The sequence below is a fragment of the Oncorhynchus tshawytscha genome, unplaced genomic scaffold, assembly GCF_018296145.1.
Source record: "Oncorhynchus tshawytscha isolate Ot180627B unplaced genomic scaffold, Otsh_v2.0 Un_contig_1324_pilon_pilon, whole genome shotgun sequence".
Classification (NCBI taxonomy): Eukaryota; Metazoa; Chordata; class Actinopteri; order Salmoniformes; family Salmonidae; genus Oncorhynchus; species Oncorhynchus tshawytscha.
Genome location: NW_024609522.1, coordinates 174771 through 196834, shown reverse-complemented (window position 1 = coordinate 196834; position 22064 = coordinate 174771). Strand labels below are relative to the sequence as shown.

Here is a 22064-nt window from a genome sequence, read left to right as displayed (position 1 = left end):
ACTTTGGTGATGTCATTTACAAAATAGCCTCCAACACCCTACTCAACAAATTGGATGCAGTCTATCACAGTGCCATCTGTTTTGTCACCAAAGCTCCATATACTACCCACCACTGCGACCTGTACGCTCTCGTTGGCTGGCCCTCGCTTCATACTCGTCGCCAAACCCACTGGCTCAAGGTCATCTACAAGACTCAATTCCTACTTTGGCCGCCTCTCCTTCCAGTTCTCTGCTGCCAATGACTGGAACGAACTACACAAATCTCTGAAACTGGAAACACTTATCTCCCTCACTAGCTTTAAGCATCAGCTGTCAGAGCAGCTCCCAGATCACTGCACCTGTACATAGCCCATCTATAAATAGCCCAAACAACTACATCATCCCCTACTGTATTTATTTATTTTGCTCATTTGCACCCCAGTATTTCTACTTTTCACACTCATCTACTGTCAAATCTACCATTCCAGTGTTTTAATTGCTATATTGTATTTACTACGCCACCATGGCCTATTTATTGCCTTTACCTCCCTTATCTCACCTCATTTGCTCACATTGTATATAGACTTATTTTTCTACTGTATTATTGACTGTATGTTTGTTTTTCTCCATGTTTAACTCTGTGTTGTTGTATCTGTCGATCTGCTTTGCTTTATCTTGGCCAGGTCGCAGTTGTAAATGAGAACTTGTTCTCAACCTACCTACCTGGTTAAATAAAGGTGAATTAAAAAAAGAAAAATGTAAATGATTCCTACTGTACTGCTTGGTGATCCCTGCTGTACTGGTTGATGATCTCTGCTGTAATGGTTGATGATCTCTGCTGTACTGGTTGATGATACCTGCTGTACTGGTTGATGATCTCTGCTGTACTGGTTGATGATCTCTGCTGTACTGGTTGATGATCTCTGCTGTAATGGTTGATGATCTCTGCTGTAATGGTTGATGATCTCTGCTGTAATGGTTGATGATCTCTGCTGTACTGGTTGATGATCTCTGCTGTAATGGTTGATGATCCCTGCTGTACTGGTTGATCCCTGCTCTACTTTTTGATGATCTCTGCTGCTAAATCTAGCTGATGATCTCTGCTGTACTGGTTGATGATCTCTGCTGTAATGGTTGATGATCTCTGCTGTAATGGTTGATGATCTCTGCTGTAATGGTTGATGATCTCTGCTGTAATGGTTGATGATCTCTGCTGTACTGGTTGATGATCTCTGCTGTACTGGTTGATGATCCCTGCTGTACTGGTTGATGATCTCTGCTGTAATGGTTGATGATCTCTGCTGTAATGGTTGATGATCTCTGCTGTAATGGTTGATGATCTCTGCTGTAATGGCTGATGATCTCTGCTGTACTGGTTGATGATCTCTGCTGTACTGGTTGATGATCTCTGCTGTACTGGTTGATGATCCCTGCTGTACTGGCTGATGACCTTTTTCAAATTCAGTGTACTTTCCACGTTGATTACATGTCGCAATACGTTGACAAATTACATTGAAACAACATTGATTCAACCAGTGTGTGCCCAGTGGGTTGGGACATGATTTCTACTACTGCAATTTAACAATTGTATTGTTCTGTATGATGTCAGGAGTTTACTGTGGACCTGGGCATTTGTTCCCCAAAACCTCCTCACTAAACCCACTGTTCAATGTGACTTCCTCTGTCTGAGACCAAGGCTACTGTATGAGTAATGGTGGATATGGACCCGATGATGCTCCTCGGTCTCCCTATTTGATGTGTCCCCTCACACTGAACAGAACAGACATTCTGTCCTTGGGCTCTGTAGAACATCCTGTCTGTGTTGTGTAGACATGGATGTCAGCTCAGTCAACTGGGCTCCTGCCTAAAGATCCCCCCCCCCTCACACTGGAAAGACTTGGCAAATGCCATCAGCTCCACTGCTGATTACCTTCAGTCATGTGGTGGGGGTGTAGTGGTGAGCATAGCTACCTTCCAAGCAGTTAACCCAGGTTTGGTTCCTGGCCACCGCAGCCAGTCTCTTTTACAAAGTTGTTACAATGCATTTACGCTATATTATATGCAAACTGAAGTCATAGGATTACAAATGACTGCAGCACTGCACCACCAGCCTGTGTTTGAGGCTGGTGATTCTAGTTTATTTATTTGTGTGTGTGTGTGTGTGTGTGTGTGTGTGTGTGTGTGTGTGTGTGTGTGTGTGTGTGTGTGTGTGTGTGTGTGTGTGTGTGTGTGTGAGAGAGAGAGATACAATTCCATATGGATAGACAAGATAAGGTTTTGTCACTCATCATTTGACCAATGGGGCCCCCTTCAGGTTAGGAGGCTGTACTATCACAGCTCTGCAAAGGCCCCAGATCAGATTGTGAAAGTATCTAAATGTAATCAGCAATTCAGATTCAACAGCAACAAAAAGATTTAGTAACTGGGGAATCATTAAAAGGAGCATAGATAAATGTCTACCAAACCGACTGTAACTGAACATTAATTAATCAAACACAGGAGATTGAAGATCTTTCCGTAGAACAGAATAGTTATTTATTTATTAATTATACAGAGAAAATGGATATTAAGATTTTTTTTGCTGACACAATAGGTTACCCAACTACCCACTACCCACACAAAATAGTTGATTTTATTATTATCCTCAAAGCAGTAGATTTGTAACCAAAGTTATACCAGTAACGGTCAGTATCAGGGCTGGCTAATGTTGTCTAACCACATACATGGCTGTAACTTTAAAGACATTTAAATAGATATATGAAATACATTTTTCACTATGAAGGATTGGTGTTTATTGTAAATACGTGTAGCCTGCAACTAAATTGAATGAAATGTTATAAGGAACTCTGGATAATCGTGCACATCATTGAAGATTAAAAACGTGGTTGGATTGGAGGTGTTTCTGTGAAACTGTCGTACAAGTCTGTACACCTTCCTAAAGGTTTGTCAGGGGGAATACTCCAGCCTGGGTGTCTCTGAGTGTCGTCTCCAACAAGAACCCTGGCCAGGTACATGCACTACACCTTCCTAAAGGTTTGTCAGGGGGAATACTCCAGCCTGGGTGTCTCTGAGTGTCGTCTCCAACAAGAACCCTGGCCAGGTACATGCACTACACCTTCCTAAAGGTTTGTCAGGGGAATACTCCAGCCTGGGTGTCTCTGAGGGTCGTCTCCAACAAGAACCCTGGCCAGGTACATGCGCTTGAACCCTTGTGCATCAGGTGGGACGTGTCCTCTTGGTGAAAACAATGGGTATACGGCAAAGTAAGATCCTGTTTGGGGTTTTAGGCTGTGTTTCTGTACACCACTTTGACATCAGATGATGTAAGAAGGGCTTTATAAATACATTTGGTTGAATTTGAGTGTCTCGTTCTGGACTTGTTCATTCTACCAATATGAGAAAAAAACAAAAAGTTTGAAAGTGATATATTTTTTACTGAAGTGCCACAGAGGATTTTATGGACAGTAAGAAAATAACAACTGACATCTTCAACTGGTTTAGACAAAATTGCCAGCTAGGGAGTTGAGCTAGGTAGTGAAATTCAAGTATCAATATCCACAACCTCTTGCTTTTAACTCCAATATTCTCCAGTAACAACATGATCTTAAGTTTCCATGAACCTTAACATGAACATACTTTAACCATGGTCAGGTTGGTCCCTGTCTTCACATCCTTGTAGTCCCTGCATCTTGGAGACAGATTGACCAACTTTAAGAGGGAACCCTTCATGTGTTCCCAGTGTATCGGCACTAAGGTGTCACCTGGACAGAAGAGAAACAGTTTGGTATTTTAGTCAACAATTCATGACACAACAAATGCTGTCATTAAAAAAGTATAAATTCTGTACATATTCCTTCAGTATGGGCTCCTGAGTGGTGCAGCTGTCTATGGCACTGCATCTCAGTACAAGGGGTGTCACTACAGTCCCTGAGTCACATCCAGCTGTGATTGGGAGTCCCAAAGGACAGTGCACAATTGGCCCAGGGTCATCCGGATTTGGCTGGGGTGGGCTGTCAATGTAAATAAGAACTTATGCTTAACTGACTTGCCTAGTTAAATAAAGATCACATATTTATTTAAACTAATTATGTCGGATCTCACTGATGTTAATACTTTAATTTATTTATACATTTAATTCATACAGATGAGAACATATAATAGTCACCTTTCAGTTCTTTTCTCAATAAATCCCTTTGTGTTGGAAGCTTTTCTGTACAGGACATTAGCCTCATTATCAACATTGTGGTCTTGGTTTTGCCATCCTCCCAGACTGCTCAACAGGTAGACTGATTGTCTGACGTTCTTTCCTTTCCACAACCATGTCCCTGATGATTCCGTCTGCAGTAAGCAAATCACGGCTCAGGCCCTCCAGACAGATCAGGGAGTCGGGGCCCTTCATCTCCAGGCGGATCCTGACAGTCAGCTCCCTCTGCATGGCCTGCAGCTGCTCCACATCCGCCTTGCTCAGCTGGCTGATGTGTGGGTCCTTGATGATTCTCTCAGTTTGCTCCTTCATGATAAGGTTTTCAACCCAGTGCCGGGTACGACTCACAGCCTGGGGGATCTCTGCACACAGATGGAACACAGTTGGAGAAAACTCCTCCCCCTTAATGACAGAGTTCTCATTGCCAAAGCTTCCATCACTGGGTCCCATAAAGACGTCTATTGGGTGGAAAAAACATCAACACCATAATAAAACTTGTGTACATTTAGACGTCACATTGTCTTCTACCTCACACACTTTCATATTCACTGACCTTTGACCTTGGTGAAAACGTTCTCCTTCACTCTCTCTTGTCCCATTGGTAGCCGACTCATAACACTCACACACTTGTTCTCCAGTATGTAATCCTCCTGCAGAAACACCACACATCCATGCTCCTTCATCGCCATGGATACAAATATGCTCTCCTGCTCTTGGAAGTACTTTCTTGCTCCAGACTTCATGATGGTGAGCTCATCAGTGCAGAAGGCAGCCGCCATCTTCTAAAAGAATCCCTTGGCCATCTTGACGTAGAGACAGGCCCCTGAGAGGACAATTCTGAGCCTTCTGGGGTCAAAACGGACATTCAACTCATCACACTTTTGGCAAAATGTCTCCAGTTCTGATATGTTTTCTCCTGGATGAATTTAACTTGGACTTGACACAGACAGCCACGTCGACTTGTAAGTAGTTTTCAAAAAAATCCTCCAGAAAGTTTCTGACCTCTTTCACCTGGTCCAGAAAGGTCCAGACCTCTTTGACCTGGTCCAGAAAGGTCCAGACCTCTTTGACCTGGTCCAGAAAAGTCCAGACCTCTTTGACCTGGTCCAGAAAAGTCCAGACCTCTTTGACCTGGTCCAGAAAAGTCCAGACCTCTTTGACCGGGTCCAGAAAGGTCCAGACCTCTTTGACCGGGTCCAGAAAGGTCCAGACCTCTTTGACCGGGTCCAGAAAGGTCCAGACCTCTTTGACCTGGTCCAGAAAGGTCCAGACCTCTTTGACCGGGTCCAGAAAGGTCCAGACCTCTTTGACCGGGTCCAGAAAGGTCCAGACCTCTTTGACCTGGTCCAGAAAGGTCCAGACCTCTTTGACCGGGTCCAGAAAGGTCCAGACCTCTTTGACCGGGTCCAGAAAGCCAGAGACAATAATTCTGTCTCTGCTCTCTGGATGGAGCTTTATCACCACAGTTTTCTTCTTTGGGGAGTTGTATGTATCCACCAGGTGGCTGTTCAGATCCTTCCACCCAGGTATCCTCAACACATCCTGATCCTCCACCACGAGGCTCTGCATTGACAGGGCAGTCTTCACCATCTGCTCTGCGTCAGTCAAGGATTTATCTGAGCTGCCAGTCAGAAGCACCTCTCCACCCTCCATGCTATACACAGCACTGATGTGCCAAGCGTTAACAGGTCCTGGGACATCTCCATACTGTCCACTGACCTCAGGAAGTCCAGGATGTGAGGGTCCAGCTTCAGCTGCATCTTCCTTATTCTTAGCTTCCTCTCCAGGAACCAGTTCTGCACCTTGTTACACCTCTGCGACAAGACCTGAGAGAACCAGCTTCTTGGTGTCGTCTCTGTAAGAGAGACCCATATCTGGGTCTTCGTCTGCTGCGCGCTTCACCAGTCCTTCCTGCTGCAGGATATAGAACATGGCAGGGGACAAGTCCATCTCCTGTGAGACCCTGTCCCTCTGCCTCTGTATGTGACTCATGGCCCTCTTCATGAGGCTCTCCACCGTCCGCCTGAGCCGCTTTGTGTCTTCAGCCAGGCCGGCCACTGTCAGAGCCCTTCTGGATGTGACTCATGGCCCTCTTCATGAGGCTCTCCACCGTCCGCCTGAGCCGCTTTGTGTCTTCAGCCAGGCCGGCAACTGTCAGAGCCCCTCTGGATGTGACTCATGGCCCTCTTCATGAGGCTCTCACCGTCCGCCTGAGCCGCTTTGTGTCTTCAGCCAGGCCGGCCGCTGTCAGAGCCCTTCTGGATGCATCCATCAGCAGGACAACATCCTCTTTCACCACCGAGCGGACTTCCTTCTCCACCGCCTCCCACACTGGGGCACTTCAACAACAAGTGCCGTGATGTCATGGAAGACGTTCAAGGCTGTCACGACTCCCACTGAAGGTGGCTCCCCAGCCTGTTCGGGCGGCGCTCGGCGGTTGTCTACTAGCCGCCACCGATCCCCTTTTCCTTTTCTGTTTGTTTGGTCTTATTGGTTGCACCTGTCTCTTATTTTGTTTCTTGATTCATGTCTATTTAAGCCTGTTAGGCCGCCTGTTTTTGTGCGGGCTTGTTTTTCTGTTCGTCAGGTTGTGCATGTTAATGTTCCTGTCCGTTTGTGCCCTGTGTTGGGTTGGACTATTTTCTGTCCATTTTCACCCGTTGGTTTTGGGAATCCTAATGAAGTCGGTTTCCCCAGTATCCTCTGCTCTCTGCATCTGACTCTGCACCCACCACTCCTGGTGTTTGTGACAAAGGCATTCTGTTTCCATCCGTCAATGTGTGTTTGTTTCCATTAGTCCTTTTTGCTTCAGCGGGTTCGGTGGAGGGCTGAGCTTGACCTCAGCACTGTCAATGTCCACCTGACTGAAGGGGACCTTCATCTGGTCGTTGATGGTCTCTTCATGGAGAGGAATGACCATAAACAGGATGCAACCTCTCTGTGAAGGGTTCAGGCAGCTTCCACACTGGCCTGTTCTTGCCATACAAGACGGTGCCCAAGGACTCGTAGTACAGATATACGTTGACTTGGACTTACAAATTACACGGTTTAGATTTTTTTATTGTGTCCACAGCTGAAATGACATAGAAAACAGAGTAGCAAAGGCTGTGCAAAAACTAAACACAAAAGGTATGTTTAATTCCTCAAATTGTGTTAATTAAATAGTACCCAAAATACAAATAACAATATTAACAAATGAGCACATTCCTATTTTATTATTATTATTATTATTATCTTTATTATTATTAAGTCAATCTCCCAAGCAAAATAGTTGATTCACTCAGCAGGTTTTTACCTTTTGGCTCCTGGAAGATGACAATGGCTGCCTTCTCCTCAGAGATCATAGTGATTCTACTCACTGGGCCCCCTCAACTCTCCAAGTAGAGCTCCAAGATATCTTAAATTAGGACGGGGAAAGCTTCTCCACTCTCACACTGTGACACCGTTGCAGCTCCCGGCCAATCAAACCATGCTTCATGAAGTCTTTTTTGCTCTTGCTGTTGGTGAGGAACTGTTCTGCACATTTAAGATAAACCCTTCATATCCTCATTATCATAGAGCTCCTTCCTATATCTTCCCTTCATCTGCGATACCTCATTTTGGGTATTATTTTTATTATATTATTTGTTAGTCAAACTCTAAATAGTTTATATTAGACAAGGAAACTATGGAGCTGTGACCTACCATTGGGTTTGTTGAAGGTCACAACTTCTATGTTTGTCTCTCTGATGATCTCCAGAGAGAAGTTGTTTTCCTCTAGGCCAGAGATTGTCTCCACCAACAACACCAGCATGTCTGGGGACCTTCTCCAGTACTACAGCAGTGCTATGAGGAAACTTCTCCAGTACTACAGCAGTGCTATGAGGAAACTTCTCCAGTACTACAGCAGTGCTATCAGAAAACTTCTCCAGTACTACAGCAGTGCTATCAGGAAACTTCTCCAGTACTACAGCAGTGCTATCAGGAACCTTCTCCAGTACAACAGCAGTGCTATCAGGAACCTTCTCCAGTACTACAGCAGTGCTATCAGGAAACTTCTCCAGTACTACAGCAGTGCTATCAGGAACCTTCTCCAGTACTACAGCAGTGCTATCAGGAACCTTCTCCAGTACAACAGCAGTGCTATCAGGAACCTTCTCCAGTACTACAGCAGTGCTATCAGGAACCTTCTCCAGTACAACAGCAGTGCTATCATCCAGTACAACAGCAGTGCTATCAGGAACCTTCTCCAGTACTACAGCAGTGCTATTTCTCCAGTACTACAGCAGTGCTATCAGGAACCTTCTCCAGTACAACAGCAGTGCTATGAGGAACCTTCTCCAGTACTACAGCAGTGCTATCAGGAACCTTCTCCAGTACTACAGCAGTGCTATCAGGAACCTTCTCCAGTAGCAGTGCTAACCTTCTCCAGTACTACAGCAGTGCTATCAGGAACCTTCTCCAGTACAGCAGTGCTATCAGGAACCTTCTCCAGTACAGCAGTGCTATCAGGAACCTTCTCCAGTACAACAGCAGTGCTATGAAACCTTCTCCAGTACAACAGCAGTGCTATCAGGAACCTTCTCCAGTACAACAGCAGTGCTATCAGGAACCTTCTCCAGTACAACAGCAGTGCTATCAGGAACCTTCTCCAGTACAACAGCAGTGCTATCAGGAACCTTCTCCAGTACAACAGCAGTGCTATGAGGAACCTTCTCCAGTACAACAGCAGTGCTATCAGGAACCTTCTCCAGTACTGCTATGAGTACAACAGCAGTGCTATCAGGAACCTTCTCCAGTACTTCTCCACAGCAGTGCTATCAGGAACCTTCTCCAGTACAACAGCAGTGCTATCAGGAACCTTCTCCAGTACAACAGCAGTGCTATCAGGAACCTTCTCCAGTACAACAGCAGTGCTATCAGGAACCTTCTCCACCAGTGCTATCTCTCAGTACAACAGCAGTGCTATCAGGAACCTTCTCCAGTACTACAGCAGTGCTATCAGGAACCTTCTCCAGTACTACAGCAGTGCTATCAGGAACCTTCTCCAGTGCTAACAGCAGTGCTATCAGGAACCTTCTCCAGTACTACAGCAGTGCTATCAGGAACCTTCTCCAGTACTACAGCAGTGCTATCAGGAACCTTCTCCAGTACAACAGCAGTGCTATGAGGAACCTTCTCCAGTACAACAGCAGTGCTATCTTCTCCAGTACAACAGCAGTGCTATGAGGAACCTTCTCCAGTACAACAGCAGTGCTATGAGGAACCTTCTCCAGTACAACAGCAGTGCTAGTTCTCTAACAGCAGTGCTATCAGGAACCTTCTCCAGTACAACAGCAGTGCTATCAGGAACCTTCTCCAGTACAACAGCAGTGCTATCAGGAACCTTCTCCAGTACTACAGCAGTGCTATCAGGAACCTTCTCCAGTACAACAGCAGTGCTATCAGGAACCTTCTCCAGTACAACAGCAGTGCTATGAGGAACCTTCTCCAGTACTACAGCAGTGCTATCAGGAACCTTCTCCAGTACTTATCAGGAACCTTCTCCAGTACTACAGCAGTGCTATCAGGAACCTTCTCCAGTACAACAGCAGTGCTATCAGGAACCTTCTCCAGTACAACAGCAGTGCTATCAGGAACCTTCTCCAGTACTACAGCAGTGCTATCAGGAACCTTCTCCAGTACAACAGCAGTGCTATCAGGAACCTTCTCCAGTACAACAGCAGTGCTATCAGGAACCTTCTCCAGTACTACAGCAGTGCTATCAGGAACCTTCTCTACCAGTACAGGAACACAGCAGTGCTATCAGGAACCTTCTCCAGTACAACAGCAGTGCTATCAGGAACCTTCTCCAGTACTACAGCAGTGCTATCAGGAACCTTCTCCAGTACAACAGCAGTGCTATCAGGAACCTTCTCCAGTACAACAGCAGTGCTATCAGGAACCTTCTCCAGTACTACAGCAGTGCTATCAGGAACCTTCTCCAGTACACAGCAGTGCTATCAGGAACCTTCTCCAGTACTACAGCAGTGCTATGAGCTACAGCAGTGCTATGAGGAAACTTCTACAGCAGTCCAGTACAACAGCAGTGCTATCAGGAACCTTCTCCAGTACAACAGCAGTGCTATCAGGAACCTTCTCCAGTACAACAGCAGTGCTATCAGGAACCTTCTCCAGTACAACAGCAGTGCTATCAGGAACCTTCTCCAGTACAGCAGTGCTATCAGGAACCTTCTCCAGTACTACAGCAGTGCTATCAGGAACCTTCTCCAGTACAACAGCAGTGCTATCAGGAACCTTCTCCAGTACAGTGCTACAGGACAGTACAGTGCTATCAGGAACCTTCTCCAGTACTACAGCAGTGCTATCAGGAACCTTCTCCAGTACTACAGCAGTGCTATCAGGAACCTTCTCCAGTACTACAGCAGTGCTATCAGGAAGTACCAGCAGTTCTTCTCAGTACTTGCTATCAGGAACCTTCTCCAGTACTACAGCAGTGCTATCAGCCAGTACTACAGCAGTGCTATGAGGAAACCTTCTCCAGTACTACAGCAGTGCTATCAGGAACCTTCTCCAGTACTAACAGCAGTGCTATCAGGAACCTTCTCCAGTACTTCTCCACAGCAGTGCTATCAGGAACCTTCTCCAGTACTACAGCAGTGCTATCAGGAACCTTCTCCAGTACAACAGCAGTGCTATCAGGAACCTTCTCCAGTATTCTCCAGTAACAGCAGTTCTCTCAGTACTACAGCAGTGCTATCAGGAACCTTCTCCAGTACAACAGCAGTGCTATCAGGAACCTTCTCCAGTACTACAGCAGTGCTATCAGGAACCTTCTCCAGTACTACAGCAGTGCTATCAGGAACCTTCTCCAGTACTACAGCAGTGCTATCAGGAACCTTCTCCAGTACAACAGCAGTGCTATCAGGAACCTTCTCCAGTACTACAGCAGTGCTATCAGGAACCTTCTCCAGTGCTACAGGACAGCAGTGCTATCAGGAACCTTCTCCAGTACTACAGCAGTGCTATCAGGAACCTTCTCCAGTACTACAGCAGTGCTATCAGTTCTCCAGTACTACAGCAGTGCTATCAGGAACCTTCTCCAGTACTACAGCAGTACAACAGCAGTGCTATGAGGAACCTTCTCCAGTACTACAGCAGTGCTATGAGGAACCTTCTCCAGTACAACAGCAGTGCTATCAGGAACCTTCTCCAGTACTACAGCAGTGCTATCAGGAACCTTCTCCAGTACTACAGCAGTGCTATGAGGAACCTTCTCCAGTACTACAGCAGTGCTATGAGGAACCTTCTCCAGTACTACAGCAGTGCTATCAGGAACCTTCTCCAGTACTACAGCAGTGCTATCAGGAACCTTCTCCAGTACTACAGCAGTGCTATCAGGAACCTTCTCCAGTACTACAGCAGTGCTATCAGGAACCTTCTCCAGTACTACAGCAGTGCTATCAGGAACCTTCTCCAGTACAACAGCAGTGCTATCCTTCTCCAGGAACCTTCTCCAGTACAGTGCTATCAGGAACCTTCTCCAGTACAGCAGTGCTATCAGTGCTATGCTAGGAACCTTCTCCAGTACAACAGCAGTGCTATGAGGAACCTTCTCCAGTACTACAGCAGTGCTATCAGGAACCTTCTCCAGTACAACAGCAGTGCTATCAGGAACCTTCTCCAGTACTACAGCAGTGCTATGAGGAACCTTCTCCAGTACAACAGCAGTGCTATCAGGAACCTTCTCCAGTACTAACAGCAGTGCTATCAGGAACCTTCTCCAGTACAGCAGTGCTACAGGACCTTCTCCAGCAGCAGTGCTATCAGGAACCTTCTCCAGTACAACAGCAGTGCTATCAGGAACCTTCTCCAGTACAGTACAGCAGTGCTATCAGGAACCTTCTCCAGTACAACAGCAGTGCTATCAGGAACCTTCTCCAGTACAACAGCAGTGCTATCAGGAACCTTCTCCAGTACAACAGCAGTGCTATGAGGAACCTTCTCCAGTACAGCAGTGCTATGAGGAACCTTCTCCAGTACAACAGCAGTGCTATGCCTTCTCCAGTACTACAGCAGTGCTATCAGGAACCTTCTCCAGTACTACAGCAGTGCTATCAGGAACCTTCTCCAGTACAACAGCAGTGCTATCAGGAACCTTCTCCAGTACTACAGCAGTGCTATCAGGAACCTTCTCCAGTACTACAGCAGTGCTATGAGGAACCTTCTCCAGTACTACAGCAGTGCTATCAGGAACCTTCTCCAGTACTACAGCAGTGCTATCAGGAACCTTCTCTACCAGTGCTATCAGGAACAGCAGTGCTATCAGGAACCTTCTCCAGTACAACAGCAGTGCTATGAGGAACCTTCTCCAGTACAACAGCAGTGCTATCAGGAACCTTCTCCAGTACAACAGCAGTGCTATGAGGAACCTTCTCCAGTACAACAGCAGTGCTATCAGGAACCTTCTCCAGTACTACAGCAGTGCTATCAGGAACCTTCTCCAGTACTACAGCAGTGCTATCAGGAACCTTCTCCAGTACTACAGCAGTGCTATCAGGAACCTTCTCCAGTACTACAGCAGTGCTATCAGGAACCTTCTCCAGTACAACAGCAGTGCTATCAGGAACCTTCTCCAGTACAACAGCAGTGCTATGAGGAACCTTCTCCAGTACTACAGCAGTGCTATCAGGAACCTTCTCCAGTACTACAGCAGTGCTATCAGGAACCTTCTCCAGTACTACAGCAGTGCTATCAGGAACCTTCTCCAGTACTACAGCAGTGCTATGAGGAACCTTCTCCAGTACTACAGCAGTGCTATCAGGAACCTTCTCCAGTACAACAGCAGTGCTATCAGGAACCTTCTCCAGTACAACAGCAGTGCTATCAGGAACCTTCTCCAGTACAACAGCAGTGCTATCAGGAACCTTCTCCAGTACAACAGCAGTGCTATGAGGAACCTTCTCCAGTACAACAGCAGTGCTATGAGGAACCTTCTCCAGTACAACAGCAGTGCTATCAGGAACCTTCTCCAGTACAACAGCAGTGCTATGAGGAACCTTCTCCAGTACAACAGCAGTGCTATGAGGAACAGCAGTGCTTCTCCAGTACAACAGCAGTGCTATCAGGAACCTTCTCCAGTACTACAGCAGTGCTATCAGGAACTTCTCCAGTACTACAGCAGTGCTATCAGGAACCTTCTCCAGTACTACAGCAGTGCTATCAGGAACCTTCTCCAGTACAACAGCAGTGCTATCAGGAACCTTCTCCAGTACTACAGCAGTGCTATCAGGAACCTTCTCCAGTACTACAGCAGTGCTATCAGGAACCTTCTCCAGTACAACAGCAGTGCTATCAGGAACCTTCTCCAGTACACAGCAGTGCTAGTTCTCCAGTACTACAGCAGTGCTATGAGGAACCTTCTCCAGTACAAGCAGTGCTAGTTCTCCAGTACAACAGCAGTGCTATCAGGAACCTTCTCCAGTACAACAGCAGTGCTATCAGGAACCTTCTCCAGTACAACAGCAGTGCTATGAGGAACCTTCTCCAGTACTACAGCAGTGCTATCAGGAACCTTCTCCAGTACAACAGCAGTGCTATCAGGAACCTTCTCCAGTACAACAGCAGTGCTATGAGGAACCTTCTCCAGTACTACAGCAGTGCTATCAGGAACCTTCTCCAGTACAACAGCAGTGCTATGAGGAACCTTCTCCAGTACTACAGCAGTGCTATCAGGAACCTTCTCCAGTACAACAGCAGTGCTATCAGGAACCTTCTCCAGTACAACAGCAGTGCTATGAGGAACCTTCTCCAGTACAACAGCAGTGCTATCAGTTCTCCAGTACTACAGCAGTGCTATCAGGAACCTTCTCCAGTACTACAGCAGTGCTATCAGGAACCTTCTCCAGTACTACAGCAGCTGCTAGTACTACAGCAGTGCTATCAGGAACCTTCTCCAGTACTACAGCAGTGCTATCAGGAACCTTCTCCAGTACTACAGCAGTGCTATCAGGAACCTTCTCCAGTACTACAGCAGTGCTATGAGGAACCTTCTCCAGTACTACAGCAGTGCTATCAGGAACCTTCTCCAGTACAACAGCAGTGCTATCAGGAACCTTCTCCAGTACTACAGCAGTGCTATGAGGAACCTTCTCCAGTACTACAGCAGTGCTATCAGGAACCTTCTCCAGTACTACAGCAGTGCTATCAGGAACCTTCTCCAGTACTACAGCAGTGCTATCCCTTCTCCAGTACTACAGCAGTGCTATCAACCTTCTCCAGTACTACAGCAGTGCTATCAGGAACCTTCTCCAGTACTACAGCAGTGCTATCAGAACCTTCTCCAGAACCTTCTCCAGTACAACAGCAGTGCTATCAGGAACCTTCTCCAGTACAGTACAACAGCAGTGCAGGAACCTTCTCCAGTACAACAGCAGTGCTATCAGGAACCTTCTCCAGTACAACAGCAGTGCTATCAGGAACCTTCTCCAGTACAGTACAGCAGTGCTATCAGGAACCTTCTCCAGTACCTTCTCCAGTACAGCAGTGCTATCAGGAACCTTCTCCAGTACAACAGCAGTGCTATCAGGAACCTTCTCCAGTACAACAGCAGTGCTATCAGGAACCTTCTCCAGTACAACAGCAGTGCTATCAGGAACCTTCTCCAGTACTAGTGCTATCAGGAACCTTCTCCAGTACTACAGCAGTGCTTCTCCAGTACAGCAGTGCTAACCTTCTCCAGTACTACAGCAGTGCTATCAGGAACCTTCTCCAGTACTACAGCAGTGCTATCAGGAACCTTCTCCAGTACTACAGCAGTGCTATCAGGAACCTTCTCCAGTACAACAGCAGTGCTATCAGGAACCTTCTCCAGTACTACAGCAGTGCTATCAGGAACCTTCTCCAGTACTACAGCAGTGCTATCAGGAACCTTCTCCAGTACTAGTACAACAGCAGTGCTATCAGGAACCTTCTCCAGTACAGCACAGCAGTGCTGCTATCAGGAACCTTCTCCAGTACTACAGCAGTGCTATCAGGAACCTTCTCCAGTACTACAGCAGTGCTATCAGGAACCTTCTCCAGTACTACAGCAGTGCTATCAGGAACCTTCTCCAGTACAACAGCAGTGCTATCAGGAACCTTCTCCAGTACAACAGCAGTGCTATCAGGAACCTTCTCCAGTACAACAGCAGTGCTATCAGGAACCTTCTCCAGTACTACAGCAGTGCTATCAGGAACCTTCTCCAGTACAACAGCAGTGCTAACCTTCTCCAGTACTAACCTGCTCCTCTCAGTACTACAGCAGTGCTATCAGGAACCTTCTCCAGTACTACAGCAGTGCTATCAGGAACCTTCTCCAGTACTACAGCAGTGCTATCAGGAACCTTCTCCAGTACTACAGCAGTGCTATGAGGAACCTTCTCCAGTACTACAGCAGTGCTATGAGGAAACTTCTCCAGTACTACAGCAGTACTCGATATCCACTAAATGAATTATTCAAAACTCTAAATTAGAATTTCCCTAAATACCCAGTAAATACATGTTAATTTCTCTCTGTGTCATTAGGCCATCATAGAACAGTTATGAAATAACATCAACAAGAGAATAGTGTTACCTGAAGATGTCTGACTTGTTGCACCAACCTGGAAAAGGTGTAAAACAGACACAAATAACAACAACAGATCAAATCAGTGCTTTAATTAAATCTGGTAAATCATTTTGTTTGTTTTTGGCCATATCAACATTAGACTGTGTTACATGATACAGTTTGGAGCTCCATCAAACCGCAGGGTGATGTTATAGCGATGAGGACCATTGTATATCCTTTGTGTCGAGGCCCTTAGACACCTGTAAACTGAAGTACCCAAAAAGGCCGCTAGATGTCATCTGATAGTTAACTGGTAACTTTGAACGTTTCCAGTAATATACCCTCCCTTTGCAACCCTTCGCAGCTCTCATGGTGATGTGGCATCTGGAAATATTACTGTCCAACATCACTTATATTCTTCTGTTTAACAATTAGACATTTTTACATTGTTTTATTATTAAACATTGAGAGAAGATTGTTGTGCTGAATCTCTGTTTAAATGGGCACGGCGACAAAAGCAACCCGTGATGACTTTTTATTGGTTGCCATATTAGTTAGCAAACAAGCGCTATGTCCGTTTCACGTTACACATAACAGATAGCACAATGGGTTAGTTTGTTTGTTGACTAATATAAATATCACTAACCAAACCAACAACAACAATGATAATGACATGTTCAAAAGACAGTCCATCTACTCCAGTATCTACAACACCAAAGCTGCAGGAGGTAGGGGTGCTGAAGGTGCTGAAGGTGCTGAAGGTTCTGCAGCACCTGAAAAATAGACCTTTTATTTAGATTTTTTTAAACATTTTTGTTGGAATTTTTTTCCAGAATGTATTGTACTGGGCCTTTACTAGTCCTGTATTCGTGGACCAATATATCTCTCGACACCCCCTCCCCCCTCCCCATTTTGTAGCCTAATGGTTAGAGTGTTGGGACAGTGACCGAAAGGTTGCTAGATTGAATCCCTGAGCTGACAAGGTAAAACATCTGTTGTTCTGCGCCTGAACAAGATAGTTAATCCACTGTTCCAAAGCTGTCATTGTAAATAAGAATTTGTTCATAACTGACTCGCTGAGTTAAATAAATAAATAATTTCTTCAACTTTGGACAACCTTGTCTTGTTGATTCCATCATAGATTTTCAGATCATGTTTGTCCTACTTGAAGTTCCTGTGAAACTAGAGAGACAGATGGGGACTGTGGACTAATAATACAGCATTTACTACACATAATACTACAACATTTACTACACATAATATTACACCATTTACTACACATAATACTACACCATTTACTACACATAATACTACACTATTTACTACACATAATACTACACTATTTACTACACATAATACTACACCATTTACTACACATAATACTACACCATTTACTACACATAATACTACACCATTTACTACACATAATACTACACTATTTACTACACATAATACTACACCATTTACTACACATAATACTACACCATTTACTACACATAATACTACACCATTTACTACACATAATACTACACCATTTACTACACATAATACTACACCATTTACTACACATAATACTACACTATTTACTACACATAATACTACACTATTTACTACACATAATACTACACCATTTACTACACATAATACTACACCATTTACTACACATAATACTACACCATTTACTACACATAATACTACACCATTTACTACACATAATACTACACCATTTACTACACATAATACTACACCATTTACTACACATAATACTACACCATTTACTACACATAATACTACACCATTTACTACACATAATACTACACCATTTACTTAATACTACACATACTATACTACACCATTTACTACACATAATACTACACCATTTACTACACATAATACTACCATTTACTACACATAATACTACACCATTTACTACACATAATACTACACCATTTACTACACATAATACTACACCATTTACTACACATTTACTATAATACTACACTATTTACTACACATAATACTACACTATTTACTGCACATAATACTACACTATTTACTACACATAATACTACACTATTTACTACACATAATACTACACTATTTACTACACATAATACTATATTTACTACACATAATACTAATACTACACTACACCATTTACTACACATAATACTACACCATTTACTACACATAATACTACACCATTTACTACACATAATACTACACCATTTACTACACATAATACTACACCATTTACTACACATAATACTACACCATTTACTACACATAATACTACACCATTTACTACACATAATACTACACCATTTACTACACATAATACACACCATTTACTATACTACACCATTTACTACACATAATACTACACTATTTACTACACATAATACTACACTATTTACTGCACATAATACTACACTATTTACTACACATAATACTACACTATTTACTAATACTACCATTTACTACACATAATACTACACCATTTACTACACATAATACTACACCATTTACTACACATAATACTACACCATTTACTACACATAATACTACACCATTTACTACACATAATACTACACCATTTACTACACATAATACTACACCATTTACTACACAATATTACACCATTTACTACACATAATACTACACCATTTACTACACATAATACTACACCATTTACTACACATAATACTACACCATTTACTACACATAATACTACACCATTTACTACACATAATACTACACCATTTACTACACATAATACTACACCATTTACTACACATAATACTACACTATTTACTACACATAATAGTACACCATTTACTACACATAATACTACACCATTTACTACACATAATACTACACCATTTACTACACATAATACTACACCATTTACTACACATAATATTACACCATTTCGATGCCGCACTAATGCAAAAATACTAAATATGTTCGCGCGAATGCAGTAGTTACGTGAAATGGACATGTCGACTCTCGGGCTTCATTCATATATTAGATCACAAAACTAGCAGCCTAATTTAGGCTGCTCAACATAAAGTCTCCAGTAGAAAACAGAACTTTATTGCGTGGCTTCCATGTGTAGGCTACACGCGACGCCTCGACGCGCGTCCTACATCAATGAAATATTTTGTTGACTTTGAGAGAACTTAGAGTTGATTCTTAAATTGCAACAAATGCAACAAGAAACGTTTAGATTCATGACATTTCAACATTTTCATTGGCTTAATTATGTCTGTTTTTTTCTGATGGCATTATATTCTTTTAAATATCATTTACGGTTTGAACAGGAATACTGGGTGGTACCGGGATGGAGGCACATTTCTGGGGAAGCTATTAAACCCTACCTCAGACCCTGCTAAAGCTTTTCGACTTCTCTCCTGTAATAAGGCCTCTCACAGGTTCCTCAAAGCCAGGTTCATAGGTGGCTCCACTGAGGAACTTCCTCTGAAAACTGGACATTCTGGAGATTCCTTCCCTTCACACTATAGATCCAGACAGGCTTTGCAGACGCTGTGGCTACAAAACAGAATGACAGGATCCTGGAATATGTCACAGGACAGATCTTCCTCCGGGAGGGATGATTTGAAAGCCATTTTCTCACACAATGTGTCATCCCCTAAAGATGACTTTCACTTTTAACAACAATTTTTTAAAGACTTAATTTTAACAACCTCCACTTGTTTTCAACCAAACGTTGAGAAGCACTTGGTCACAGCTTTTATGCCTTTTGGTTTATGCAGTGGTTTATTATCTCTCCATGTCTAAACAATCTCATTCCCAGTGTGCGTCAGATGGACTTGGTCACTGGAGAGCTGTCAAACTCCCTGAGTTGAACTTTATCAAGGGTGGGGTGTACAGTAACCTGCATAGATAGGCAGTCATTACATGTGTGTTTCCTTGTACTATGCTTGTTGGAAAGAGAAGTCTTGTGGGCAAAAATAGTACTTTAAGCTTAGGTTTTTTTTGAGGGTTAGGTTGATGGGGTTAGAGGTTTGGGGTTAAGGTTAGTGACATGGGTACATGAAGGGTTTGGGAAAATAGGATTTTGAATGAAAATCAATTGTTCGGTCCTCACAAGGATAGTAAAACAAACACACGTGTGTGTGTGTGTGTGTGTGTGTGTGTGTGTGTGTGTGTGTGTGTGTGTGTGTGCTCCGCTCTTAACTTCTCTTTAAGGATGTAACAACTTTCCACCACATGAGGGCGCACATTCACTGCCTCTTGGCAAGTGTAGACAGAATCAGGAGTGTACTGTATCCACACATACTCTGTAACATATCATATACACATATTATATCATGCAAATACTATTATAAACAATAATATAGTATTGCAGTATGAACGAGTGTATGAACACACAACAGGAGTTTAAAGTGTGCACGAAAATATTGGACTTTGTGCAAATTCCTCTGTCTGTTTTCTGTCTCTATATTGTCTGTCACTAGCAGCATCATTTCACCAGGTCACATTCTGACTGAGTAGATGTACTTGGTGAATAAAAAGTATTCTGATTCTGATTGGCTGTAGACAATGATCATAATACGCCCTCATGTGGTGACAGGTTGTAACTTCAGGTTAACACCAGTTAGTTGTTACGTGTGTGTGCGCACGCCCTTTGTCCTTGCGTAAATGTGTGTGTTCAGACAAGAGGAATCCCATAAGCTAAGTCTCTGTCGCCACAGCTGGCCCCTATGTCCCACAGACATGAGAGGGACCAGGAGAGAATTCTCCCGGGGGCTTAAGACAAAACACACGGCAAGCTATAGACACAGTGACCACATGCCCTGACCTCCACCCCTCATGTATTGCTGTGTGTGTGCTCTCTGAGAGACCACTAGTCCAACAGTTGCTGGCTTGATGTCATGTTGTCCGGCAAAATACTGCGCTACATTTTTCTCCCAGGCTTCCCAGTGCTTTGTTGTACTGGGTTGGAAGAGGGTGGCAGGCAGGCAGGCAGCGAGAGAGAGAGGCAGCTGATATCTCTGTTACTCCCCGGGTTTAGCCAGTGTTCGAAGGTGTTCCGCATGTGGAATGTTGAGACTGGTGGGGGGATGTATGTTGGTGGGGCCACGCGAAGGGGTGAACGTGAGGGAAAGGCAATAGAGAGAGGGGGAAGGAGGAGTGGGAAGGCCAGGCAGAGAATGAGAGAGGGAGGGAGAGAGAGAATGAGAGAGGGAGGGAGAGAGAGAAAGAGAGAGAAAAGAGGGCTTGATCTATTGATGCAGTGAAGACGGGAAGTTATGAGTATATTTCATACCAGGAAGACACAAAGCTGACTTCTTTACAGCAGAACACCAACAGGAAGACACAAAGCTGACTTCTTACATTAGAACACCAACAGGAAGACACAAAGCTGACTTCTTACATTAGAACACCAACAGAAAGACACAAAGCTGACTTCTTTACAGCAGAACACCAACAGAAAGACACAAAGCTGACTTCTTACATTAGAACACCAACAGAAAGACACAAAGCTGACTTCTTACAGCAGAACACCAACAGAAAGACACAAAGCTGACTTCTTACATTAGAACACCAACAGAAAGACACAAAGCTGACTTCTTACATTAGAACACCAACAGAAAGACACAAAGCTGACTTCTTACAGCAGAACACCAACAGAAAGACACAAAGCTGACTTCTTACATTAGAACACCAACAGAAAGACACAAAGCTGACTTCTTACATTAGAACACCAACAGAAAGACACAAAGCTGACTTCTTACAGCAGAACACCAACAGAAAGACACAAAGCTGACTTCTTACATTAGAACACCAACAGAAAGACACAAAGCTGACTTCTTACAGCAGAACACCAACAGAAAGACACAAAGCTGACTTCTTACATTAGAACACCAACAGAAAGACACAAAGCTGACTTCTTACATTAGAACACCAACAGGAAGACACAAAGCTGACTTCTTACATTAGAACACCAACAGAAAGACACAAAGCTGACTTCTTACAGCAGAACACCAACAGGAAGACACAAAGCTGACTTCTTACATTAGAACACCAACAGGAAGACACAAAGCTGACTTCTTTACAGCAGAACACCAACAGGAAGACACAAAGCTGACTTCTTACAGCAGAACACCAACAGGAAGACACAAAGCTGACTTCTTTACAGCAGAACACCAACAGAAAGACACAAAGCTGACTTCTTACATTAGAACACCAACAGAAAGACACAAAGCTGACTTCTTACAGCAGAACACCAACAGGAAGACACAAATCTGACTTCTTACATTAGAACACCAACAGAAAGACACAAAGCTG

General features: G+C 44.1%; 1 protein-coding gene across 1 annotated transcript; it reads right to left on the bottom strand.

The window, feature by feature from the left end:
• Nucleotides 1–2492: 2492 nt before the first annotated feature.
• On the bottom strand, nt 2493–6613 carry LOC121845018. Its single transcript, XM_042315703.1, has 2 exons — nt 4145–6613; nt 2493–3740 (listed from the first exon to the last, which is right to left on the bottom strand). The coding sequence occupies exon 1, from the start codon at nt 5834–5836 to the stop codon at nt 5057–5059; it is 780 nt and encodes a 259-aa protein (XP_042171637.1). The 5' UTR covers nt 5837–6613; the 3' UTR covers nt 2493–3740; nt 4145–5056.
• Between the last annotated feature and the right edge of the window lie 15451 nt (nt 6614–22064).